This window comes from Callorhinchus milii, unplaced genomic scaffold (genome assembly GCF_018977255.1).
Source record: "Callorhinchus milii isolate IMCB2004 unplaced genomic scaffold, IMCB_Cmil_1.0 Scaffold8, whole genome shotgun sequence".
NCBI lineage: Eukaryota > Metazoa > Chordata > Chondrichthyes > Chimaeriformes > Callorhinchidae > Callorhinchus > Callorhinchus milii.
In genome coordinates this window covers 20,844,207-20,871,316 of record NW_024704749.1, presented here as the reverse complement: position 1 = coordinate 20,871,316, position 27,110 = coordinate 20,844,207, and the positions used below count along the sequence as shown (strand labels likewise).

Sequence of the window (27,110 nt, the reverse complement as noted above, 5' to 3'; positions counted from 1 at the left end):
CCCCCACACACACACACCCACACACACACCCTCACCCCCCCCACACCCACACCCTCACACACACCCTCACACACACCCTCACCCCCCCCACACCCACACACACACCCCCACACACACACACCCACACACACACACACACCCTCACACACACCCTCACACACACACACACCCCACACACACACACTCTCACCTCCCACACACAGCCCCCCACACACAGCCCCCCACACACACACCCCCACACACACACACCCACACACACACACCCTCACACACACCCTCACACACACACACACCCCCACACACACACACCCACACACACACACCCTCACCCCCCCCCACACCCCACACCCTCACACACACCCCCACACACCACACCCTCATCCCCCCACCCCCCCCCCCCACACACACCCCCCCCCCACCCTCACACACCCTCACACACAGCCCCCACCCCCCACCCCCCCCCCCCGGGCTCAGTATGGAAGGTGAGAACGATCCCATACGTTTTATTTCTCTCGTCTTTTGTGTGGTTTGTTTCCTTAATAGATGTTTTTATTTCTTTATTCATTTACTTTATGTATTTGTTAATTGATCGGTCGATCGGTTGATGTATTCCGTGTACTTTGTCCTCAGCGGAGCGGCTCCTCAGGTCCATGTTGTTTATTTTGGGGCTGTGTTCGGTGAAGACAAGTCAGACCTCAGCATCAGGTGAGTCTGTGTGTGACTCTCTGTGTGTGTGACTCTCTGTGTGTGTGTGACTCTGTGTGTGTGTGACTCTGTGTGTGTGTGACACTCTGTGTGTGTGTGACTCTCTGTGTGTGTGTGACTCTCTGTGTGTGTGTGACTCTCTGTGTGTGTGTGACTCTCTGTGTGTGTGTGACACTCTGTGTGTGTGTGACACTCTGTGTGTGTGACACTCTGTGTGTGTGACACTCTGTGTGTGTGACACTCTGTGTGTGTGACTCTGTGTGTGTGATCTGTGTGTGTGTGTGACTCTGTGTGTGTGTGTGACTCTGTGTGTGTGTGTGACTCTGTGTGTGTGTGTGACCCTGTGTGTGTGTGTGTGTGACCCTGTGTGTGTGTGTGTGTGACCCTGTGTGTGTGTGTGTGACCCTGTGTGTGTGTGTGTGACCCTGTGTGTGTGTGTGTGACCCTGTGTGTGTGTGTGTGACCCTGTGTGTGTGTGTGTGACCCTGTGTGTGTGTGTGTGACCCTGTGTGTGTGTGTGTGACCCTCTGTGTGTGTGTGACCCTCTGTGTGTGTGTGACCCTCTGTGTGTGTGTGACCCTCTGTGTGTGTGTGACCCTCTGTGTGTGACTCTCTGTGTGTGTGACTCTCTGTGTGTGTGACTCTCTGTGTTACTCTGTGTGCCTGTGTCTCTCTCTGTCTGTGTGACACTCTGTCTCTCTCTGCCTGTCTCTGTGTCTCTCTCTGTGACTCTCTGTCGGTCTCTGTGACTCTCTCTGTGACTATGTGTGTCTCTCTCTGTGACTCTCTCTGTCTGTGTGACTGTCTCTCTCTGTGACTCTCTCTGTGACTATGTGTGTCTCTCTGTGACTCTCTCTGTGACTGTGTGTGTCTCTCTGTGACTCTCTCTGTCTGTCTGTCTGTCTGTCTGTCTGTCTGTCTGTCTGTCTGTCTGTCTGTCTGTCTGTCTCTGTGACTCTCTCTGTGACTATGTGTGTCTCTCTCTGTGACTCTCTCTGTCTGTGTGACTCTCTGTGACTCTCTCCTGTCTCTGTGACTCTCTCTGTGTCTGTGACTATGTGTGTCTCTCTCTGTGACTCTCTCTGTCTGACTCTCTGTGACTCTCTCTGTGACTATGTGTGTCTCTCTCTGTGACTCTCTGTCTGTCTGTCTCTGTGACTCTCTGTGACGATGTGTGTCTCTCTCTGTGACTCTCTCTGTCTGTGTGACTCTCTGTGACTCTCTCTCCTGTCTCTGTGACTCTCTCTGTGACTGTGTCTCTCTGTGACTCTCTCTGTGACTGTGTGTGTGTGTGTGTGGTCTCTCTCTCTCTCTCTCTCTCATACTCTGTCGATTTCTTTCACCAGTTGCTTTCCTGGAATCCTCAGTGTTTATTGCTTTCGTATCAGTATTTAACTGCAAAGATGGAAACTGGAGGAAAAAAAGTACTATTCCCCCCTCCCCCCCCCCCCCCCCCGACCCCCACTCCAAAAATAAACTACAAACTAGCACACCATGACATGATGTGTTGACAAGAAGAGAAAGGGTTTTATTTTTTGTGCGGAGAGAAAATGTTTAGAAAGGCTTCAGAAATCGAAAGGAACGTTCATTGTACGTTAATTTAATTGTTTTAATTAATGATGGAACCATTTCTGGGTTTGCTTTTGAAGGATGCAGTAGCTTTAGCTCTTACAATGGCGACAACATTTCCAAGTCTCCCTTTTCCTCTCTCTCTTGCTCTCTCTCGAAACATGTGTAGACAATTTTCAAGCCGAGGGCTTGATTTTAAGATTACATTCATTCAGCAACGACAAAATTACGATCGCGAAGTGCCTTTCACGTCGGGAGGACGTCCCGAGGCTCTGGACAGACAGAGTTTCGGACCCAAGCTGGGGGTCGGGATCGGGTGGTGGTAGTGGTGGTGGGGGGAAGCAGGGAGATCGAAAGCACGGTCCAAGAGGAGGGTCTTGAGATGGAGGCTTGGAGGGGGCGAGGCGGAGGGACTGCGGGATGGAGCTCCAGAGGTTGTGGGCAGAGTGGCGGAAGGCCCGCCCGCCAATAGTGGGGCTGGCGAGGCGGGGGACGTGAAGCCGGCCGGAGCCTGCTGAGCGGAGGGAGCGAGCAGGATGGTAGGGAGTTAGGAGGTCGCAGAGGTAGGGGGGGGAGAGCAAGACTAGATGTTCAGCTAATATGCGCCTCTCATACACAACTATGCATGTTTGTCTTCAGAGGTTAGAGTGTGAGTGTGTGGTGGGGGCTTGAAGCCAAGACGAGAGTTATTTCAGGCAGAGCTACACTAAACTGATAACTCATCGCTCCGAGGGAGAGGAGCCCGGGGACAAGTTAATAATAATCATATAATAATCTTGCATTTGATATAGCGGTTTTCAAGTCTTTTAGACGTCCCAAAGCGCTTCACAGAATAATAATAATCCTTGCATTTGATATAGCGCTTTTCACGTCGGGAGGACGTCCCAAAGCGCTTCACAGAACACACTGTATATCGACTGTATATTTGTGGGCGAACGCGGCAACCAATTGCGCACAGCGATGCCCCACAGACAGTCGGGGATTGAAAGTGACCAATTTATTATTGTTGTTGGTTTTGGAGGGATTATTATTAGGCTCTGTGTGGAGTGAGGAAACTTGCCCGAGGTTTGGCCCTCTGCCTGGAATTGAACTCAGGTCTCTCACTTGCAAAGCGAGTGCTCTAACCACTGAGCTACAGGACTCCTAGTTATCAGGAGTCTGGTGTTTGCTGTATATCTTTTCAGAAAATTCCCTGTAAAAGTTTGTTGAACGAACCAGACTTGAAAGGATGTAATATTATCTTTGCCTTTCGAAGAAGGTTGGCTTCTTTTTGTTAGATATGCCCTGGTGGGGGTGGGGGTGGGGGGGCGGTGCAGATTTGGGGAAAAATAAGTACTAGCTAGTCATTTTATAAGGTGAGAGTCAGTTTCTAAAGCTGCGGTACTGTGTTTCAGAGCTCGTGCCCTCTCCCGCATAAAGCTCCACGACACGATTGCCCCCCCCCCCCACCCAATCCTCCCCCGGCTTCACTGGGTTCCCCATTCCCACCGGGGGATCGATTTGAGATCCTTATCCTCACTTTTCAAGCCCTCCACGGTCTTGCTCCTCCCTACCTCTATATCACCCATTAAAACATTACCAATCTGTCCGCTTCCTCTGCTCAGCAGGTGCTGGCCTTGTCCCCCGCCCTGCCCGCTCCACCATCGGCGGTCGGGCTTTCTGCCCCCACCCTCTGGAACTCCATCCTGGAGCCCCTCTGCCTCACATCCCGACTCCTCCGTCCCCCCCGCCACCCTGCGCAGGTCATCTGCTCCACCCTTCACATCGAGGAGATGCTGGATCTCCTTGAATCCAAAATCATGGGAATCCACTCCGCGGTCACTTCCCCTCCAACCTCCAGCCACCCCCCACACCCTCCCTCCCACACTCCGAATCCTACCCATCCTCCCCTGCGCACCTTCGAACCCGTTTCCCCACCCTCTGTCACCAAACTCATCCTATCCCTGAAACCCACCACCTGCTCCCTTGACCCCATCCCCATTCCACTCCTTATCTCCCAGCTCCACCTCCTTGCCCCACATATCACAGACATCATCAACCTGTCCCTCTCCTCTGGCTCTGTTCCCATTCCCTTAAAAACTGCCACCATCACTCCCACCTTGAAAAAACGCTCCCTTGATGCATCGCTGCTATGAATCTCCGGCCCATCTCCAACCTCCCCTTCCTGTCCAAGGTCCTTGAAAGAGTCGTAGCCTCCCAGCTGCGCTCTTTCCTCTCCACCCATTCATTAATCGAACCCCTTCAGTCGGGTTTCCGTGCTGCCCATAGCACAGAAACCGCCCTGGTCAAGGTCACCAATGACATCCTGACCATCTGTGACCAGGGCTCCCTCTGCCTCCTCGTCCTCCTCGACCTATCGGCAGCATTCGATACGGTCGACCACACTATCCTCCTCCACCGCTTGTCCTCCCACCTCAACCTTCAAGGCCCTGTCCTTGAGTGGTTTAGGTCGTACCTCTCCCACCGTCGTCACTTTGTCTCCACGAATGGCTTTTCCTCCAGCCCCCACACTGTCTCGTGCGGTGTCCCTCAGGGCTCTGTCCTCGGTCCCCTCCTCTTCACCCTCTATATGCTCCCCCTTGGTGACATCATCCGCAGACATGGGGTTAACTTCCACATGTATGCGGATGACACCCAACTCTACCTTTCCTCCTCTACCCTCAACTCCACGACCCCCGATGTCCTGACAGCTGCCTGTCCGACATCGAGTCCTGGACGAGAGACAACTTTCTTCAGCTCAACGTGCGTAAAACTGAGGCCCTCCTGATTGGCTCACGTCAGCGCCTCCGCACCTCAGGCGCTGACAGCATCAGCATCCAAGGCTGCACTCTCCACCTCTCAAAGCCATCAGGAACCTCGGGTTCTGTTCGACCCTGAGCTGTCCTTTCTCCCTCATATCGCGCCACAACTGGCACCGCCTTCCATCACCTCCGGAATATCGCCAGACTACGGCACTACCTCACCCCTCACGCTGCTGAAACTCTGGTCCACGCCTTTATCACCTCAAGGCTGGACTATGGGAACTCTCTCCTCGCCGGCCTTCCCGGCCCTCCCTCCACACTGCAGGTCATTCAGAACTCTGCAGCTCGTGTACTGTCCCGCACCAGGCTCGGGACCACATCACTCCCACCCTCGCTCGCCTCCACTGGCTCCCCATCCCCCAGAGGATCGAATTCAAGATCCTCATCCTCACCTACAAGGCCATTCACGGCCTCGCTCCCTCCTACCTCTCGACCTACTATCCCCTACCTACCTGCCCGTACCCTCCGTTCCTCTGGCTCCGGTCTGCTCCACATCCCCCGCCCCAACCGCCCTACCATCGGTGGCCGGGCCTTCAGCCTCTCAGCCCCGAGGCTCTGGAACTCTATCCCCCAGTGCCTTCGCCGCTTCCTCCCTTTCCTCCTTCAAGGCCGGTCTCAAGACCTTTCTCTTTGACCGTGCCTTCAGCTCCCCTCTCGACTCTCTACCCCCTCCTCGCTCCCTCCCTTCCCTCCCCTCACCCTGACCATTTCCCCCCTGCTCGGGTCCTGACCCAACTGTACAGCGCCTTGGGACGTCCTCCCGACGTGAAAGGCGCTCAATAAATGGATTCTTGTTGTTGTTACCTTGCCTCCTTCACAGCCCGTCTCTGTCAGACAGAGAGATTTGGGAAAAGTATTGCCAGAAAGCAGGAGTGCAGTGAGTGTAGTCTGGGCCAACAATGGTAGGGGCGGAAGGAGGAAGGAGCTGGCAACGCAACAACTTTTATATAGCGCCCCCCACTCACGGTAGCTTCTCAGCGCGCTTAACCGTGGCAGAGACCGACCCTGAGCCGGGAGGGAGGGGGAGGTGACCGGAATCACCGTCAAAGAAGAAGGTCTTCAGGCGCGACCTGAAGATGGGGAAAGAAAGGGAAGAAAGATGGAGGGATAGAGAAGAGAGTTGCAGAGTTTCGGGGCGTAGTGGCTGAAAGTGCGGCCAGCGATGGTGGAACGGAGGGCACGAGGGACAAGCAGGAGGCCGGAGCCAGTTGAGTGGAGGCGGCGGATGGTGGAGTGGCATGTGAGCAGGTCAGAGAGGTCTGGAGGTGCCAGGGCTTTGAAGCCAAGTGTGAGGATCTTTAAGTCAAGCCAGCGGAGCCTGGCAAGGACGGGTGCAATGGGTGGCACAGAGTTTACTGTGGGTGAGAATGTGGGCAGTAGAGTCTTGTATGAACTGGATTTTGTTAGCAGCAGGAATACAATACGACTTTGTGTAATGTCATTTGACAATTGATTTACATGTCATTTTCTTACCACTATTTAAAGTGAACAGAAAAACACACACGACTTTGTTTGTTCGCTGTATTGTCAGTCAAGGAAGTTGACCTTTTGTTGTCTGTGAGCTTTTAAAAAAAATTCCGCCTGAGGTGGTGGGTGGTAGGTGGGGGGGGGCTTGAACCCACCACCACCTGCCCGCAAGGCGAGAGATAACGCAACCGAGAATACACTGTGCATTGCCAATGTGAGCTGTTGAGTACGATGGGGGTCGGAGTGTAGAAGTTCCACCCGTATCTAGGATTGCGCTGTTTATGCAAAGCCTCACAGGGTCTCCGCAGTTTGGTACAGAACGTACATGAAACTGAGCTGAAAGCTAAGACCCAATTCAGCAACTGCCCAAATTCTGGACGACCACAAATGATGTGTATCCAGCGCCTTTCACGTCCCAAGGCGCTGGACAGTCAGGGATTTGGACCCAAGCTGTGGGTCGGGATCGGAAGGGGTGGAGGGCAGAGAGAGTAGGGGTAGAAGGGTGACCGAAGGTGCGGTCGAAGAGGAGGGTCTTGAGACGTGCCTTGAAGGAGGCGAGGGAGGGAGGGAGGGGGCAAGGCGGAGGGACTGTGGGAAGGAGTTTCAAAGGGTGGGGGCCAGAGAGGCTGAAGGCCGGTCCGCACTCTGAAAGGTTCCATAAATCTGGACGCAGGTAGAACCTCTCCGGGAGTTTTCCCAACCTTTTTTGTTATTGCTCTTCCGAGAGATCAAATATTTTATTTCATATTTCAAAACCAGCATCGTTTTCTCTTTTGAGGGCAACCGGTCAAGATGCAATCCAAAACTTTTTTTCCTCTCGCCCATAAAACACAGTCATTTCGAGTTACCGTATATCCTGTGATGCTCTTCCATACGTCTCGAAGACGTGATAAGGCGCTATAATCAAATGCAAGGATTATTATTATTGAACTTAAATGTTTTTTAAAACATTCCGGCAAAATGTTTCTAACTTAACTCTGATCTTTTCCATCTTTCATCCCCAGTGAATCCCTGCTGTTACTTCCCGTGTCAGAACAAGGCCGTGTGCGTCACTGTCAGTGAAGTCAGCTATGAGTGCGATTGCACGCGGACCGGTTACTATGGAGTTAACTGCACGTCGCGTAAGTCCCTTTGTCTCCTTGGCTGTACCGGTTGCTTTGCAGCTTGAAGTCCCTGTGGTGGAACGGTTAGAGCATTCGCCTCGCAAAGCGAGAGGACCTAGGTTCGATTCCTGGGCCGGGTGGAAAAATTAGGCAAGGTTCCTTATTCCACACGCCTCTGTTTACCCAGCAGGAAGTAGGGACTCGCTTGTTAATCGATTGGCGGAACACATTCCTGGGGTAATAATCTCTTCAAAAAAAAACGTGGTCACTCAACTGTTTGTGGGACACTGCTGAGTGCAATTGGCTGCTGCGTTTTGCCCACAACATATACAGACAATCCACTTTACAGTAAATCCTGTGAAGCGTTTTGAGACGTCTCAATGACGTGATAAGGCGCTGTATCAAATGCAGAGGTTATTTTTGTTAACATGCACAAATGCGGACACAAAGTTGTCACCTCAAGACCGCTGTTTCGCCAGGCGGGTGGGATTTTTTGGAACTTCCTTATTTTCAGTCCACTGCAGATAGAAATGAGTTTGATTACTTGAAGAGTGCGCGGAAATAGCTTTTAAGTACTTGTCATGTGCTTTTGAGTACTTTCTAAATGGAGCGTATTTTTATATAATATATATATATAAATATATCTGTATATAACTTGCAGCTGATTTCTGGATGAGGATCCAGATCTTCCTGAAGCCGAATCCCAACTTTACCCATTACATCCTGACTCGGTTCCAATGGTTCTGGAATATTATCAATAACATCCCGTTCATCAGGGACAAGATCATGCAGCTGGTGTTAACAGGTACTTTTTCTTGTAATGCCTGGGTTCGTGTCTGTGCTTGTATAAAACCACACCTCTCGGGGCTGATTTGACTGGGTCAGGTTTAAACCATAGAGGCTTTATTTTTAAACGAGCGAGTGATTTGCTTGAACTGATGTGCTGGCTGTTTGGTGGGACGTTGCTACGGGCAAATTTTCTGTGTTGCTTTTTTTTAATCAAGTGTAGTAACTGTAACACAATTCGTGGGACCCTGTTGTGTGCAGTTAGCTGCTGTGTTTCGCCCATAAAATATACAGTCAATTCACTTTACACTATATCCTGTGAAGAGCTTTGAGACATCTCAGCGACATGTTAAGACCTTATATCAAATGGAAGGATTATTATTATTATTACCAGTGAAACTCTATGAGACATCAGAGTACTGTGCTAAATACAGGAAAATTATGATGCTTATTAGTACTTAATATTTACTGGGCTCAGTTGGGCGTTCTATGTCCTAATAACCCTTTGTGTGTAAAGAAAAGAAATGGAATTGACTAGTAAGTTAGGTATGAACTAATTGCGAGAAGCTCTGGTTTCAATAAATGTTTGACGTCTTGAGTTCATGTAACAGAAGCTTTGAAAAATCTTGTGAACATTGTGACTAATGCGTTCATAGTGAAACATCAGTAATGTTTCAGTTACCAAAAAAAGGTTAACCCGGTCAGTGACTAAAATTCCTCTCGGCCTAAGACTTGATTAAAACCATCCTTTTTCTGAAAATGTTCGAGATCACGTGTGTGGCTGGAAGAAGCCTCCGTCTATTCGAGACTGACTATGAAACGTTTCGAGGAGAATTCTGCAGAGTCTCAATTTTGGCTCTGTATTTCCTACCACAGCTTTTATTTTATGTCACACCGTTTCATGCCAGTTGGGTATCGAACAACTAGGTGTGGTTCGAAGGCAAGTTGGAAAAGAGAGGGCAAGTAACCGAAGGTGCACTGCGTTGGAGCAACTTGGCGAGCAAAGCGGGAGGTTTTTTTTTTTTTCTGTTTGCGTTGGATGCTTCATTTTTTTTTTAAAACGATATTCCTCATCGCCGTAAGGATCTGAGGCAGGAAAAGTTGCAACAGTGTGCGCAAGGCAGTTAGTTGCAAAATGTTTTGTTGCTTCACCGCGAAGAGAAAAAGAGTGCAGATTTTGAATTGGAAATCTGTTAGTGTTTCGCACCAATCAATGCGAGCGAGAGAGAGCGAGAGCGCGGGTGCCAGCACTGCTCATTGCTTATCAAAGTCTTCTATGTGAGCCACATTCTACAATCTTGATCGCCATCAGTTCACACACTCAGCATTATTCACTCAAGCAATAAACAGAAGTTCATGACCCAATTTCTAATCGCTTCAAATTTCACAGAAATAGGCAAAAACGTGCCAATACTGGCTCTGAAAGAGATATCTACCCTCGTAGTCCCATTCTCCTCTTTACACCCCGCTCCCCGCTCCCACCACACACATGCACACAATTTTAAATGATTCCCTTTCTCTGGATATTGTCCCCGTCGGGTTAACAGTCCTCCAGGATGAAAAAAAAATTGGTCCTTCACTTCACGGCTGTTTGCGGGGTGGTGCTGTGAGCACACTGGCCGCTGCGCCCTACCTACGAAATGCACAGTCACTACACCTTCCAGGAAAATCTCGTGAAGCGCTTCGGGACATCCGAACAACAACAACATTGCATTCATATAGCGCTTTTCGTGTTGGAAGGACGTCCCAAGGCCCTGGACAATTAAAAGTTTGCATTTGAGCTGGGGGTTGGAATCAAGAGTGAGAGGATGGTTGAAAGCACGATTAAAGAGTCTTGAGGTGGACCTTGAAGGAGGGGCCAGGAAGGAGAATATATATCTATTATCATATGATAAGAGAAGATATGATAAGGCAAAGGCTGTGACACATTGATATAAAGCTCTTTTTCTTCTTTCGGTTCAGACCGCTGAAACCCATTTCCCCCCCAACCCCCTCCCAGTGAGAGGATATAAATTTCCATGGGTTTGGGGCTGAGCTCAGCGACTGTCTCTCAGTACAGAGACATCTTCCCCCCAACCCCCTTTGTGAAAGTAGCTTTGAAATGCAAGCAATGCTCTTTGAGACGTCGTGACGATGTGATAATAATAATAATCCTTGCATGTGATATAGCGCCTCGTAACGTCGTTGAGACGTCTCAAAGTGCTTCGAAGAATTATAACTGTAAAGTAGAGTGACTGTATATTGTGGGCGGAACGTGTGCTAAACTGCTGTATCAAATGCAAGGATAATTGTTACTAATAGTATTAGTGGTATTATGATTGCGTGCAGCCCGAAAACTGTTCCGCCTCCCGTATCAGTTGCAGGAATGAGTTCCAGCGGAAACGGGGGAGTTCTTGTATTGAGTGTCACCCAGTTATAGACAACAACAACACATTACATGTGTACAGCACCTTTCATGTCAGGAGGACGTTCAAAGGCACTGGACAGTCAGGGATCTGCACCCGAGCTGGTGGTTGGAATCAGAGGAGTGGCGGCCGGGGAGAGTAGAGATAAGAAGGTAACCAAAGGCGCGGTCGAAGAGGAGGGTCTTGAGACGGTCTTCAAGGAGGCAAATCCTCTCGTCCCTGGGTTATTCCCAACAGCTGGGGTTTCCTCTTGTCAGGGAGCTCAGGCCGACAGAAAAGCGCTCTGAATTCGGGGGCTGGCAAGCGCTCCAAGACGTGAAACCCTAAGTGAAGGGCGAACAGTATAATAATAACAATAATAATCCTTCCATTTGATACACCGCTGTATAACATCTCTGAGATGTCTCAAAGCACTTCATTATATATATGTTATAAAGAGTGGAGTGTATGTGTGGGCGAATTAAAAAGCAAGGTACTTGTTACCAAAACCAGATGAATTTCTGAATTTGAAATAAAATCCATATTTCTGGATTCCCAGAGTCATTGACAATCACCGACTATAAATGTTAACCCTTCTCCGCCTGGCCATGTGGGACAGTAGGGTCAGTACTCGTACATGTACGGTGTTTGAGGATGTCAGTATACGGTACACTGGTGTAGTGTCTGCTTTAGTGACGCTCTCCTGTATATGTGCCTGGGTTAGCCTCAGATTACCACTAAAATATCCAAACGAGTTTGAACCCGCAAAGCTGTTGTTTTCAACTTTGTATTTTGGAAGGGGCCGAGAGGTCTGAGCCAGCAATGAGCTCAGTCAGTCAGTTCACGCTCTCATATAAGCAGCCCCCAGCTTGCCCCTCGCCGAGGTTGGTGCAATGCTGCTATTTATCTCCTGATTAACCGCCGTCCCCTTACAATGAATGGGCGGAAAGTTGGGCTGGGTTCTGTGGCATTCGGTTAATGGGCATTCTGCTCAGGCTGTTAAAAGCTGAAAACTGTAACAACACACTGCCAGGAAAACACTCGCTTCACACTTGAGTTTGGCTCTCGCACTGGTTTGATTGATGGCGTACAATGTGCGTGTGTGTGCACACTATTAATCTGTGTTTACTTGCTGAATTGGTTTAATAATAATACTAATCCTTGCATTTGATATAGAGCCTTATCACGTTGTTGAGGCACCTCAGAGTGCTTCACAGAATATACTTTAAAGTTTATTCTGTCCTCTCCCGTGTCCTATCCCGCACCAGGCTCCTGACCCTATCACCCCCATCCTTGCCCGACTCCACTTTCAATCACCCTAATTCCCCCCCTCACCCCTCACTGCCCTCAACTCTCCCCAATCCCAACCCCAGCTTGGGTCCGAAACTCTGACTGTCCAGCGCCTTGGGATGTCCTCCCGACGTGGAAGGCTCTATATATGTGTGTGTATGTATGTGTATATATATATATAAGGGGCGAAATGCTGCAGCCAATTGCGCTTAGCAGTGTACCACAAACAGTCATTGATTGAGTGACCAAATTTTTATTTTTTTGAGGGATTATTATCCCCTAAAAACAATTCGCCAATCGACTAACTTACTGCTAGATGTGTGGAGTAAGGAAACTTGCCTAACATTCCGCCCTGCCCGGGAATCGAACCCGGGTCCTCTTGCTTCTGCTCTAACCATCGCGCTCACACACGCGAACAAGCAATCCTGCCTCAACAAGTCGTGAAAGGTTAATGTTAATGCTGCCACAATCTGAGCCAAAGCTCCATGTGAAGTGGGCCTTTCCCTCCATTACATCCTTTTATTTTCTGGTGCTGCAAAACAGATAAGCAGGGTGGAGCAAGTGCAAAGAAAACAGTAGTGTTATCTGGGAAACGGACGACATAGAACCTGTGCAGCACACATCCCTTTCTTTCCCCCCCACCTCAACCTCCACTTGTTTTAACAAACAATCTTTCCACCAAGCAGTAGGTGTCTGGATTTCATGATCAGCACACAAAAAAATGACTTTCCTGCCAGTGTTTGGGGAATGGTCTCAAAAGGCGAAACAAAATAACCGGAAAAGTATTCTAGCGTGATGCACATTACTCTGAAATCTCTTGGACTTGCAGTTACTGGAGTAATCATTACTGGCCATCACAGACACCTCACATTCAGCAAGTCCAATTATCCTGGTTGCAGTGCCTTTAGCTGCTCTTTGCCCAACCACATGAGAGAGCCTGGGCTGTTCAGAACTGACCACATTGTGGAACTGGAGTTAATAATCCTTGTATTTGATTCGAAATAGTCTGGCTCAATTGGTCTCATTGGCACAGTGCTGGGTGTCAGCCTTGCTCAGTCGATTGCACTCTCGCCTCAGAATCAGTCAACCGGTTGTGGCTTCATTGCCCCTTAATCAGTGACTTTGAGCTCACGCTCTGGGCTGATGCTCCAGTGCGGTGCTGGGGGAGAGTGGGATGTGGCAGGGGAGAGCGCTGCAGTTTCGGAGCGCTGCCGTACTTCAAATGAGTACGGCAAATGTTAAACCCGGGTCCCGTCTGTGCCCTGTTTAGATGGCTGTTAAAAATCCCACAGGGTAACGAATAATAATAAGAATAATCCTTTCATTTGATACAGCACTTTTCACGTCGGGAGGACGTCCCAAAGCGCTTCACAGAACACACTGTAAAGTGAATTGACTGTATATTTGTGGGCGAACGCGGCAGCCAATTGCGCACAGCAATGTCCCACGAACCGTCGTAGATTGAAAATGACCAATTTATTATTGTTTTTGGTTTTGGAGGGATTATTATTAGGCTCTGTGTGGAGTAAGGAAACTTGCCCAAGGTTTCGCCCTCTGCCTGGAATTGAGCTCGGGTCTCTCACTTGCAAAGCGAGTGCTCTAACCACTGAGCTACAGGACTCCATGAGCAACGAAAAGGGAATTTCCCCTCTGGTTTATTAGCTGAGAATCCCCCAGATAAAATCAATCATTTGCAACAATGACTGCGCAAACATTGCCTGCTACATTGCCCACAAAACACTCAGCCAGGGCACGTTACAGTAAAAGACGTCACGGAGATGTGATAAGATGCTGTGTATCAAATGTAAGATCTGTTAACTCTCTCTCGCTGTCTCGGCCTCCCTAACTATAGTCAAATCGCGAATCTCTGGGGGGAGTAATCCCTCCGAAAAAAAATTGGGTCACTCAATCCATGACTGATTATGGAACACTGCCGTGCGCAAATTGGCTGCCACGTTTCACCCACAAAATACACAGTCTACCCACTTTACAATGAAGCGCTTTGAGACGTAAAGCAATGTGTCAAACGCAAGGATTATAATTATTATTGGTTTTGATGTAAACCTGAGAGTCCGTGAGTTAGCTTTAACCCAGATGGTCAGACTAGATTACAAGCCCAAATAATAATAATAATCCTTGCATTTGATACAGCGCTTTTCACGTCTTCTAGACGTCTCAAAGCGCTTCACAGATTAGACTGTAAAGTGAATTGAGTGTATATTTGTGGGCGAAATGCGGCAGCCAATTGCGCACAGCAGCGTTCCACAAACAGTCGTGGATTGAAGTGACCAATTTATTATTGATTTTTTTCTTGAGAGATTATTATCAGGCGTGTGGAGTAAGGAAACTTGCCCAAGGTTTCACCCGGCAGGAATCGAACCCAGGGTCTCTCACTTTCAAAGTGAATGCTCTAACCACTAAGCTACAGGACTCCACACAGATTGACATATTACAAGATGATGAAATATTATTGCATCTTTCTTAAAGGAAAGGACTTCCTTCCTTTCCAATCGCCTGAAACGGGAGTTTTGTAACTCTCGAGGTTGAATGTTTAATTCATAACAAACATGTGGAGCCAACCAATTACTTAAAGGAGGAGATTTCCTCTGAAACAAAGCAGCACGTAAACCACTGCCTTCCATCACAACCTCTCCCAATTCAATGGAGGTTATGCAAAAGGTGGTCAATCATTTCTCCCACCAACTGCTGAGGATGTCCTGCTGGGAATGGAAGCTTGAGTATTTTTTAACCCCAACCCTGGCCGAAGTTCCCGCAAAGTGCCATTAATCAGCCAGGACACTGGGAGAAACTCCCTTTTTATTTTGTATCACATTGCAAAATAATAATAACAATCCTTGCATTTGATATAGCGCCTCATCATGATTTTGAGACGTCTCAAAGGGCTTCACGGAATACACTGTAAAATGAGTTGACTGTGTATTTTGTGGGCGAAAAGCGGCAGCCAATTGCACGCAGATAGTCGTGGATTGAGTGACCAAGTTATTCTTTGTTAATTTTTGCGGGACAATCCACCATCAATGTCTTTTCCATTTACAGTGCGGGGGAACCTGATCCCCAGCCCTCCCACCTACAACTCAGACGCCGGGTACCTCAGTTGGGAAGCGTATTTCAATCTTAGCTACTACACTCGGTTACTCCCACCAGTGCCGAAGGGATGTCCAACTCCGCTTGGGACACGAGGTAAGAACACAAGCGTAACACTGTGGTCAGTCACTGTGGACAGTGCAGTGTGCTTTCCAAGGCTCTATTTTGCACCACGGGTAAAACATGCATAATCCATCCTGTTGCATGTATCCCTCGCCTTTTATACAACAACAACACATGACATTGACACAGCGCCTGTCACGTCAGGAGGACGTCCCAAGTCGCTGGACAGTCAGGGATCCGCACCCGAGCTGGTGGTTGGGATCAGGAGAGGGTGAGGCAGAGGAACCAGCGGGATGGAGTTCCAGGGGATGAGAGCAGAGAGACTGAAGGCCCAATCTTCAATGGTGGGACAGGCCGGGCCTGGGATGTGAAGCAGGCTGAGCGTCTGTAATTCTAAGCCACTCATAGTTTTACATAGGGATTTTCACAGGGAGGAAAAATGATGCCATTGAACAAAATACTCTTAACATAAAACTGCCAAGTGTAGGCACTTATTGTTGCCATAATTTTTTCAATAGTTTGTACTTCACTCTGCGGTACTATCTGTTTTCCTTCTCCCGCTGTGAGCTTCCGGCAGGTGATAAAAATATAATTACCGAACAATATTCTAGTAAACCCAGCCAGGATTTCCTGTATTGTGGACAAAGAGACTCTGGAGCGGAAGCAGTGACTGAATATTTTCCTGCGCAACTTTCGGTGATAGATGTGGGATCATTCACAGAGGGTGCAGAACGTTTTTGTAGTCTGAACGCAGTAAGACTCCGTTCCTTGTCCTTGTGCACACACACACACACACACACACACACACACACGCGCGCGCAAACACACGTGCGTGCACACACAAACACACACGCAACATGAACAGGTAAACAAGGTTCCTGGCAGTTTGAAATGCATAATGTGATGTTTCATTGAATATTCTGTTGCAAACAGCAACGACAATCGCTGAACCAGATATATTCAACATTCAAGGGGCGTCTCGAGACCTGTCTCTTTGTCTGCACTTTCAGTCATCTTTCCCCACCCCACCCCTTCCCCCGGGTCCACACCTCCCCATCTCAGCTCTCGTCCCCAGCTCAGGTGCAAGCCACTCTTGTTAAGCGCCTTGGGACGTCCTCACCACATGAAAGACGCTGTGTAAATGTAAAGTTGTATTGTATGAGCGAAGCTTATTATTCCTATATTAATCCGAAACAGTAACCTGTACTTGGTCATTGGGAGGTTCTGTGCCCAATGCCTGTCACATAACTTGTAAAAGGTGAAGGATAACAACAACAAACAACAGTAACTTACAGCTATACAGCGCCTTTCATGTTGGGAGGACGTCCCAAGGTGCTGGACAATGAGGGGTTTTGCACCCAAACTGGGGGTTAGGATCGGAGAGGGGTGGGAGGGCAAGAGGCTGGGGCGGGGGGAGGGGGGGGGGTGAGTGGGGGCGGAAGAGGGAAGATGACCAAAGGCACGGTCGAAAAAGGTCTTGAGACGGTCCTTGAACGAGCCAAGGGAAGGGGCGAGCCGTAGGGGCTCCAAGATGGAGTTCCAGAGGGTGAGGGCAGAAAGGCTGAAGGCCCGAGCACTGATAGTGGAGCGAGCGGGGCAGGGGACGTGGAGCAGCCCAGTGTCTGCCGAACAGAGGAAGCAGACGGATTGGTGAAGTAGAAGGGCAATGGGTCGTCACTAAAGCAATGCCTGGGTTTGCTCAATAACTTCCTTTGGTTGTGTCTTTGAAGGAAACAAGGAGTTTCCTGACGCGAAACTTCTAGCCGAGAAGTTTCTGTTGCGGAAGAAGTTTATTCCAAATGTTCGAGGGTCCAACCTGATGTTTGCGTTCTTCGCCCAGCACTTCACCCACCAGTTCTTCAGGACGGATTTTAACCGAGGCCCTGGGTTCACCAAGGCTCTTGGCCACGGGGTGAGTGTCAACAACAACAACAACTTGCATTTATATAAGTTTGTATGGCTCCGTCATTGTTATGTGCTCTGAGACACTGCCATACAACAACAACAGAATTACATTTGGAAAGCGCCTGTCACGACAGGCACTTGTGCTGGACAGACAGAGTTACAGACCCAACCTTGGGGTCTGGGTGGGGGAGGGTGGATGACAGTGGGGGGAAACAGGGAGATCGAAAGCGCGGTCCATGAAGAGGGTCTTGAAGGAGGCGAGGGAGGGGACGAGGCGGAGGGACTGCGGGATGGAGTTCCAGAGGGTGGGGGCAGAGTGACAGAATTTTTTTAAAAATCTCTGGCCCCTCCTTAACTTTTAAGCCCCAAACGCAACTCGCAGGCTAAGACTAGGTGGAATTTCGGGCCTCGTGTCTCAAGTTCAAAGACTTTTATTCCTGCAGGTGGATCTGAGCCACATCTACGGAGACACCCTGGAGAGGCAGCACCAACTGAGGCTGTTCAAAGATGGCAAGCTCCGATATCAGGTACATAGCGCTCACCCCTTCCAGCTCGCAAGCCCCCATCAGGTGAGACCTTAAACCAAGGACCCGTCTGCCTGTTTCAACGAACGTTAGAGATCCCCACAGCAACACAACAACAACAACAAATAAACAACAACAAATTACATTTGTGTGTGGCGCCTTTCAGGTCAGGAGGACGTCCCAAGCCGCTGGACTGTCAGGAATCTTGCACTAATATACTATTTAAGCGAGAAGTAGATAATTATTTGGGGAGGATAAGTTTGCTGGGCCCTGGGGAGAGAGCGGGGGAGTGGGATTGATTTCGGTAACTCTTTTCAAAGAGCGGGCACAGACACGAAGGGCCGAATGTCCTCCTTCTGTGCTGTATAATTCTATGATTCCATGAATACAAGAGAAGGCAGTTTCTCCTGGTGTCCTGGCTAACAAGCCCCTCACATTAAAAGTGAGTCATGTGTGTGTGTGTGTGTGTGTGTGTGATCCAACTGTGCGCAAATTGGCAGCTGAGTTTGTCTACGAAACAACATAGGCATTTCGCTCAATGGCAATGACTGTAAAACGCATTGAAACATTTTGCCATTATAGAAGCTGTATCTATTACAGTTGGAGTTGGGGTTAGGATCTGTAAACTCTTGCAGTCGAGATGCCCGAAGCACTGTTGCGCATCTTAAATGTTTTGTCGTACAATTAAAAGTCGTGAACACGTGGCGGTGAGAATAAGAACAGGAGTAATGCAGCCCCTTGAGCCTGTTCCGCCATTCTTTCAGGTTGTGGCTGATCTGTCCCTCAACTCCAAATACCCGGCTTTGCCCCATATCCCTCGACACCGCTGGCTAACAAAAATCTATCCACCCGAGTGGATTGAAAATTTGAATGGATCCAACATCCACAGCCTTTTGGGGCAGGGAGAGAGTTCCAGATCGTAACAAGCGTGTTGTCTTTGCCATGATTATAATAATCATTATTATTATTACATTGTCAGGTGGTGAAGGGAGATGTCTACCTACCCTCCGTGGAAGCCGTGCCCATCAAAATGAAGTACCCGAGGACGGTGCCATCCAGCAGCCAGTTTGCTATTGGCCAGGACCTGTTCGGCCTGATCCCGGGTCTGATGATGTACGCTACCATCTGGCTACGGGAGCACAACAGAGTCTGCGACATCCTGAAACAGGAGCATCCCACCTGGGGCGATGAGCAGCTCTTCCAGACTGCCAGGCTCGTGCTCCTAGGTAAATAATCCACGGATTTGATATACTGCTGTAACCGGGGATAAACCCCGTCACTGCCTTTTATGGTGTTCCCGCTGCCTCCGCTTGGCTCCTGTTTGTCCCCCATCCCCTCCGCTCCACCATCAGTGGCCGTGCCTTCAGCCATTACGCCCCGAGTCTCTGGAACTCTCTCCCTCAATCCCTCCGCCTGGCCCCCTCTCTCCCTCCCTCGCCACCTTCAAATCCCGCCTAAAGACCTTCCTTCTCAATCGTGGTTACAGTCATCACCCCCTCCCTCTCCCCCTGGCTCAGGGTCAGGCGCAGGCACTGTCGAGCGCTCCGGGACCCTACCTCATGTGAAGGGCACTATATCAATGCAAGTTGTTATTGTTGCCGTGCAACTTACATGTAAAGGGAGCAAGACAAGACCTGGTCTCCAATCAGGCTTGGAGAAGATGGACAGGGGTAGAACTTCCTTGTTAACCCGCTCATGCCTGACACCTTCCTCGTACCTTTCTTTTTTGGGGTTAAAGCTATTATGCAAGTTTTGTTTTTCGGGCATGACCCATGTCCTCCAACAAACGCCTTATCACGTTGTTGAGATATCTCAAAGTGCTTCACTATGTACACTGAAAAGTGGAGTGACTGTATTTTGTAGGCGAAATGTGGCAGCAGTTACACACAGTAACAACCACGGAGTGAGTGACTAACTTTATTGGTGGGTGGGAGGGAGGGGGTGGATTGTTAGCCAGGACACCAGGAAAGAGAAACTCCTTCCTCTTTTTTTNCCTCTGTTTACCTAGCAGTAAGTAGAAACCCAGTTAGTAGTCGATTAGTGGATCGCTTTCTGGTGGGGGTAATAATCCATTAGAAAAATAGTAATAAAAATAATAATAATATGGTCACTCACTGTTTGTGGGACAGTGCTGTGAGCAATTGGCACCACGTTTCACCCACAGTCACTACACTTTACAGTATATTCTGTGAAGCGCTTTGAGACATCTTGAAGACGTGATAAGGCATAAAATCAAATTATTATTTTCTTTTCCCATAGAGCCGTAGGATCTTTAACGTGGGGGATTTGGGAGCTGCGGTTTAATGCCTTCACCTTATTTCCAATTCCTCGTCTCAACAGGGGAAACCATCAAAATAGTCATTGAAGACTATGTCCAGCATTTGAGTGGTTATTACTTCAAGTTGACGTTTAACCCTGAGCTGCTGTTTCATGGGAATTTCCAGTACCAAAACCGGATTGCGGTGGAGTTCAATCACCTGTATCACTGGCACCCGCTCATGCCTGACACCTTCCTCGTACAAGGCAATGAGTTCAGCTACGAAGACTTTCTATTCAACACCTCGGTCCTGCTTGAGTACGGGCTGGAGGGCTTAGTGGAGTCGTTTAGCAAACAGAAGGCAGGTCAGGTGAGTCTCTGCTTCGTTATGTTTCAAATGGTTTTTGGGGGACGCCTAAAGCAAATCCCAAGCATTTTCTTTTTCTCTCTCTCTTCCCGCCCCTCGTCCCCCTCCTCATGCCTCACCCTTTTCTTCCCATCCCCCTTCTCCCCGCTTCCCCCCTCCCCCCCATCTTTGCGAGTTATTGATTGGCTATTTTTCCAGATTGGTGGAGGCAAGAATATCCACCACAAGGTCCTGCATGTGGCAATCAGAGTCATCGAGCAAGGAAGACAACTGCGGTTTCAGTCCTTCAATGAATACAGAAAGAGGTTTGACCTGGTGCCCTACACATCCTTCCAGCAACTGACAGGTAAGTCCCGGACAAAGGCATGAAATTCCACCTAGTCTCAGCCTGTGTGTGTTTTGCCCCGAAATGTAAGGTGGGCCCCAGAAGTATCCTAAATTCGCCGACAAAACACGACTGTTTGCAGGAGATTGTTGTGCGCAATTGGCTGTCGCGTTTTGCCCACAAAACACAGTGACTTCAAAGAATATCCTGCGAAGCGCTTTGAGGTGTCTCGACGTCGTGATCAGGCGTAATATCAAATGCAAGGATTATTATCGAAACACACATTCACGGCACTTTACAATACATCATAATAATCCTTGCATCGCACTTTAAAGGATACACTGTGAAGTCAATTGACTGAATATTTTGTAGGCAAAATGTGGCAGCCAATTGCGAACAGCAGTGTCCCACAAACAGTCGTGACCAAATTATTGTGAATTTTTTTAATGTTTCTTTTAAGTGCCAACGAGATGTACTCCTGATGTGAAAGACGCTGCATTTATTGTAAGGATTATTATTATTTATTATGAATTTGGAAGCAAGTTGGTTTCCTTTTTTTTAAAAAAAAACAGCCCGGGGAGGAGGAAGAGGGCAAAACTGCTTCTAAATCGCAATTGAAGTTAAGAATTTTTACACAATTAAATCTAACGGCAAAATATGGCCTCCAGGCTGAGCCGAAAGTTAATGGAGGAAATGAACAAAATGAGGTTTGGGAAGTTGACGGGAAGCAGTTCTCGGTTGTGTGCGTTGAGTGAACTTTCTTTATCTCGTCTTAGGGGAAACGGAAATGGCGGGGGAGCTGGAGGCACTGTATGGTGACATTGACGCTTTGGAATTTTACCCTGGGCTCCTGTTGGAAATTCCGCAGGAAAACGCATTATTCGGGGAAAGCATGGTGGAAATGGGGGCTCCCTTCTCCCTCAAGGGGCTGATGGGAAATCCTCTCTGTTCTCCCCAATATTGGAAGCCAAGTACGTTCGGAGGGAAGACGGGATTTGACATCGTCAACACGGCATCCATTGAGAAGCTGGTTTGTCTCAACCTAAAGAGGTGTCCTTACGTGGCTTTCCAGGTGCCCGACACTGTAGACGGTGAACTGGAGATGAAGGAAAGGGAGCCTTCGTCCGAGCTGTAGTGTAATTGGGAAGGTTTGGAGGGAGGGGAGCAAGATATTGGGGGTTTGGGTGAAAGTGCTGTGTGGGGGCTTTGCACTCCACCTATTTCTTTTTTTTTTTTAGCGACTAAAAAGGGTTAACTTACAATGGGATTAATTTTCTTAACGAGGAGTCTCGGGTTGCGATACTGGAGGGAGGGGCTGAATCGCCTTCCGGTAACTGGAGAGGACGTCACGCCAATCCACAGGAAGCTCCGACTCCGACCAAATTGGACTTGAGGTACAGATCGGCCATGATCCAAAAGAATGATGGAACAGGTTCGATGGGCTGAATGGCCTCCTCCTGTTCCTTAGACTCCCAACTGCTTCCGGAGCGGAGCTTCATGGGGTTTGGGGGGGGAATTCTTAAAAGGGGATCACGTTCAGAAATAGAGCAAATTAAACCGACACGTCCACACACGCACACCATTTCCTGGGCTTAGCAATCACACAGGATAACAGCACACTGACCTGTTGAGTTGGTTCTTGCACCAGGAGTGGAATCGATGTTTAGGCTTTACTTTACAAAGAGGCTACAGTGACACTTGAGTTTAAGCACTCCTGGGAACTACCTCACGTGAAGGGCGCTATATAAATGCAAGTTGTTGTCAAGTTAGATTTCAAATGGCCTTTGCACTGGTTTTGAGACTTTACTGGGGTTGTCTCTGAGATTCAAAGCCTGTTATGTTATATATATATAAAAAAAAGTAATCCATCTACTTTGGATACTTTTTAATGCGTTAATACTAATTGTATTGTCATATAACCAGGAGCGGTGCCACGTTTAACCAGTTCACTAACTCGAAAATTCCACGATTTTAATAGTGGAGCCTCGCTTTAATTTCAGTAGAACCCTGGGCTCGGCATTAGACAAGGATGGGGGTTTAGTATTTTTTTATTTATATTAAGAAAAATTGCTTCAGTATCAAACTTTTAGTTACAAACCCCAGTTTTCTCATTCCTGCGAGTTTGTTCCTTCAGTTAAAAGGTGAACAAATAGTTCCCATTCCGGTCACTAACTCCCTTAAGGGAATACTTCCCGGTTTCTGTCGTGAACCTGCAATCTGTGTCCAATTCCAATGTCTCGCAACCTTCGCTGTTTGGCTCCCCTTCTCTTCTGACGCTTACGCCTTAATGCATTTTTTCACGCATGTGGTTGGCGGGAAATCTTAAAATTGTTCTGCTTTGTTAAACCTTCTTCATCGGCCGATAACCAATAAAAAAAAATTCTCTCTTAGTTGTTAGACAAGTGAAGAAATAAGTTTATTTACGTAATAGGTCAGGAAAAGGTTTATATATTTTTAAAAAACTCAATAAGAATACATGTAAAAGACTGTTATACACACAAAGGTTCTTGGCACACACTGACTGTTTTATAGGTTCCATCTGTTCAGATGGACACATCTTCTGTAGGACTTTGCTGAGCGCAATCGCGAGCTGCTGTGTTTCATCCACAAAATACACAGTCAATCCACTTTGCAGAATGTTTTATGAAGCGCTTTGAGACGTCTCAACGATGTGATAAGGCGCTATATAAATACGCTATATAAATTATTGTTATTTACACAGAGGATAATGAACGGCTGGCACTGTTGGAAAATAGAAGGGCATTTCTCCCAGGTAAAATCTGTCCCCCTCCCCACCCCCCCCAAAACACGCAGTCACTTCACTCGACAGTCACTCCCTGCGAAGTGCTTTGAGATGCCGGCGTGGTTTGATAGGCGCTGCGTGAAACACAAGGCTTGTTGTTATCCTGCTGATCGTCTGTGAGCCGGGGTGCGCAGTTTATATCTTTGGTTACGGGAAGTCAGTCTATTGATTGGAAGCAGATGGGAGCAGAACTAACGTGGGATTAGGAACCAGAGCTGGAAGAGACACGGCAGCTGGGATGGGAGAAGATGCCGGAACATCTACAGCAACTGACATCACCTCAGAACCTTTCCCCCCGCATTCTGAGAGGCTCCTAGACACGATCCCTCTTGCGGGACTGAGCTGGCTCTGAGCGAAAGCGTCACATTCCCTCACGTCGCTCCTCGGATCAAACCGGGAAGCTCCACGCTTTTCATTTCCTTTCCACAAGCTCTCCTCGAGCAAAGGTCTGGCGTCTCCTCTTAAAGGCTCCTCGCCGAGGCAGGGGGCAGAGTTTAACCGAAGCGACGCCTCTGCTTCTTGTTCTTTAAGTGAAGGTTTAATCTCCGGCAAGGCAGAGGCGGGAGCGTTCCCTCCGAGTAAAGAACAGAGGCTCCGGGCCTCCGTGTTCCCTGTTTTGTCCTCCGCGGGCGAAGGAAGCGACTGGCTTTTCGAGGACTCCACGGGTTCCGAATCCTAATTTCAGAGAGAAACAGCATTGAGGAGACAACAACGACACACAACGTCCCTCGCGCAGGCTAGCATCCCAGACCCTGGGAACACGCGAGCTGTTTCCGACCCGTGTCCAGTCGGGTTGGCTTCTTTCAAGGGCAGATTTTAAGAATTCAACGCAATGCAACAGGCAGGCTGAGACTAAGCAGAATTCCAAGCCAAATGGGGAGGAATGCCTTGAGCCAGCCTGATCCTGTCTGAAATATAAAGTCAATTCACTTCACAGCACATTCTTTGAGATGGCTGATCAATAATAACGATAATAATCCTTGCATTTGATATGGCGTCTTATCACGTCTTGGAGACGTCTTGAAGCTCTTCACGGGACATACTGTACAGTGAATTTACTGTATTTTGAGGGCGAAATGACCTGATAAGGCGCTATATCAAATGCAAGGATTATTATTACTACTATTATTATTACCTGTTGCGATGTTGAAGTCAGCTCCTTCTGCGAGGTTTCCCTGCCCTCCCCACTGATGGAGAAGACTCCATGGCTCTGACTGTCCAGGGCAAACTCGGCCGTGACTGTGATGGTGTTGGGGGACGGGTGTCTGGGGACTGCACCCGGTGGCAGCTTCTGTCTCTCTTCTTGCCCCTGATCAGCCCCGTCGCTTGGCTTTTCATTCTCAAACGCTCTGCGGGCAAGAAACATACTTGATTCAGTCGGAGGCGCTCTCTCCTGTGACTCGGGAAGGTTAGAATCGGGGAATACTACAGCACAGACGGAGGCCATTCGGCCCATCTTGCCTGCGCCGGCTCTTTGAAAGAGCTGCCACCCAGTACAGAGCTCGTGGCTTGAGCCAGGCTGGGCCAACCTTTTGGTTGCTGAAACTGGCGAAGGGAAGAGAGGGGGTAGGAGAAGGTCACTGCGAGGTGCTAGGTTGAGGTCGAGCCCTTTTGAAGTTAATGCCAGCCACGAAGTGAATGACCGTATCTCTCTGGAGGATTGTTGGCCAGTGTAGAGGCTGAGAGTTTTGCATGTGGCTTTTACAGGAATTGCAGGAGGGGCTTTACCTGTTATCGTACGTGCGCATCTCAAAGCGTCTGCACTGTTGATTGGATGACCTGGGGCCGCGGTTCACTGTCAGAAAATAATGAGAATTAGCAAGATAAAAGAGGACGGGCTGCACAGCCTACTATTAAATCACATTCACCATACCCCTCAACATGCCTGATCACCAAATAGTCATTCAGCAGCTGCAACGGGGGCTACCAAGAAGGTGGGTGCAGGGCCCAAACCTGGACTCGTTTATATATTTTTAAAAAAACAGCTTGATGATGTGCTGAGTGGGGCAGGTGTTCTGGAAGGACGAGATCAAGGGTTCTTGATCCAAACTCTTTTGCGCCAGCTGGTATGTTGTAAGCCACGAGCATGCTGTGTACCCAGGCCTGAGATTGGTTTCCAACGTAAATCGTGGCTCTTGAACCTCTTAAAGAGAACTGTAATGACATGCAGAGCAGGGTTTTTGATCTTGAGAGTCAAGAAAGGCATTCGCCACTCAAGGGTTAAGTGTCCCAATGAACGGTCCCAAAAAACGTGACCTCGTTGGGCTGACAAACATAGCCAACACCCGTAGGCTGGAAGCCAGAGGCTGGAAGTAAACTCTAAACAAGACAGAGCTCAGCCGGAGGTGGGGTGAGGAGGAAGGCGGGTGTGGGGCGATCTCACCGCACTCCATGTAACAGATGCTCAGGTTACAGGCCTCCACCCAGGGATGGACGTTATACAAGAGGAATGTTTGGTTTGGCGTTCTCTCTACACTTTGGCCACTACTGGTTCCTGTCAGAACAAAGCAAAAGTCCTGCCCTTTCTGAAGTACACAGATTCCATTGTCCTTCAGCCTCAGAACAGCTGCTCCAAGAGGCAAATTGTTGTCATTTGCGAAATTCCATTGGGGCCCGATCTCAAGCCACACAATAAGTTGGAAAAATGGTTACGATATTAAAGGGAGATGTGCTGAACTAAACCTCCCCCCCCCCCACACCCATCTCTCTGATATAATAATAATCTGTGGATCTGGCATAGCGCCTTATCACATTGTCGAGACATCTCAAAGCGCTTCACAGAATATACTGAAAACAACAACAACAAGTTACATTTGTATTGCGCCTTTCACGTCGGGAGGATGTGAATTGAGTGTGCATGTTGTGGACAAAATGCGGCAGCCAATTGCACACGGCCGTGTCCCACTCGTGGGTTGAGTGACCAAATTATTATTATTTTTTTGGAGGGATTATTACTCCCGGAAAGCAATCCGACAATCGACTAGCAACTGGGTTCCAACTTATTGCTAGGAAAATGGAGATTCAAGCTCCTTGTTTTGCATCTGTACACAAGGACGTGAGGCTTTATTGCAGGAGAACTCGTGAATCAGGAACAGTGTTATCAGGAACTGACCTCGTTGACTCAAGAGCATGCAATGAGGACAATTTAATCAAGAATTGACATGGGCAGGTCAAACTCAGGATCTCCTCACACGGCTTTTTTTTTGCGCACCGCCTTAGACGGTCGTTTCTGGCTAAAACACCCCTGTACATGATGCTTTTTTTTAAGAGATTTTATCCCCGCGTCAGGTGAGTCAGTAACAAAGCATTTCATAGGGGCTTGAGGCGGGGGGGGGGGGTGGTCAGGCTGGTCCTCCCCCTAAAGACGACTGATAAGGGAGCGAATTGTGATCAAGCTCAGACATAGCTGTAGAGGACACCAGGTCAGTGACTGGAACATTGTTGGCGGTGAAAGGCTGATCGTTAAAGCTGCAAGATTAACTCGAGCTACAGAGTGAAGCCGTGTGTAGTCACAACATGCAGGGTTTAAATAATTCCTTTGCGTCACTCAATCCACGACTGTTTGTGGGACGTTGCTGTGAGCAATTGACCACCGCCTTTCGCCCACAAATTACACAGTCAATCCACTTCACAATATATTCTGTGAAGCGCTTTGA

General features: G+C 48.6%; 1 protein-coding gene across 1 annotated transcript; it reads left to right on the top strand.

The window, feature by feature from the left end:
* The first annotated feature begins 467 nt into the window (after nucleotides 1–467).
* On the top strand, nucleotides 468–23,041 carry LOC103184666 (prostaglandin G/H synthase 1). Its single transcript, XM_042337182.1, has 11 exons — nucleotides 468–482; nucleotides 631–705; nucleotides 7,547–7,663; nucleotides 8,307–8,450; nucleotides 15,163–15,306; nucleotides 17,004–17,185; nucleotides 17,622–17,705; nucleotides 18,682–18,928; nucleotides 20,043–20,329; nucleotides 20,525–20,672; nucleotides 21,428–23,041. Exons 1-11 carry the CDS (start codon nucleotides 476–478, stop codon nucleotides 21,784–21,786), a joined length of 1,794 nt encoding a protein of 597 aa, XP_042193116.1. The 5' UTR covers nucleotides 468–475; the 3' UTR covers nucleotides 21,787–23,041.
* Nucleotides 23,042–27,110: the final 4,069 nt, after the last annotated feature.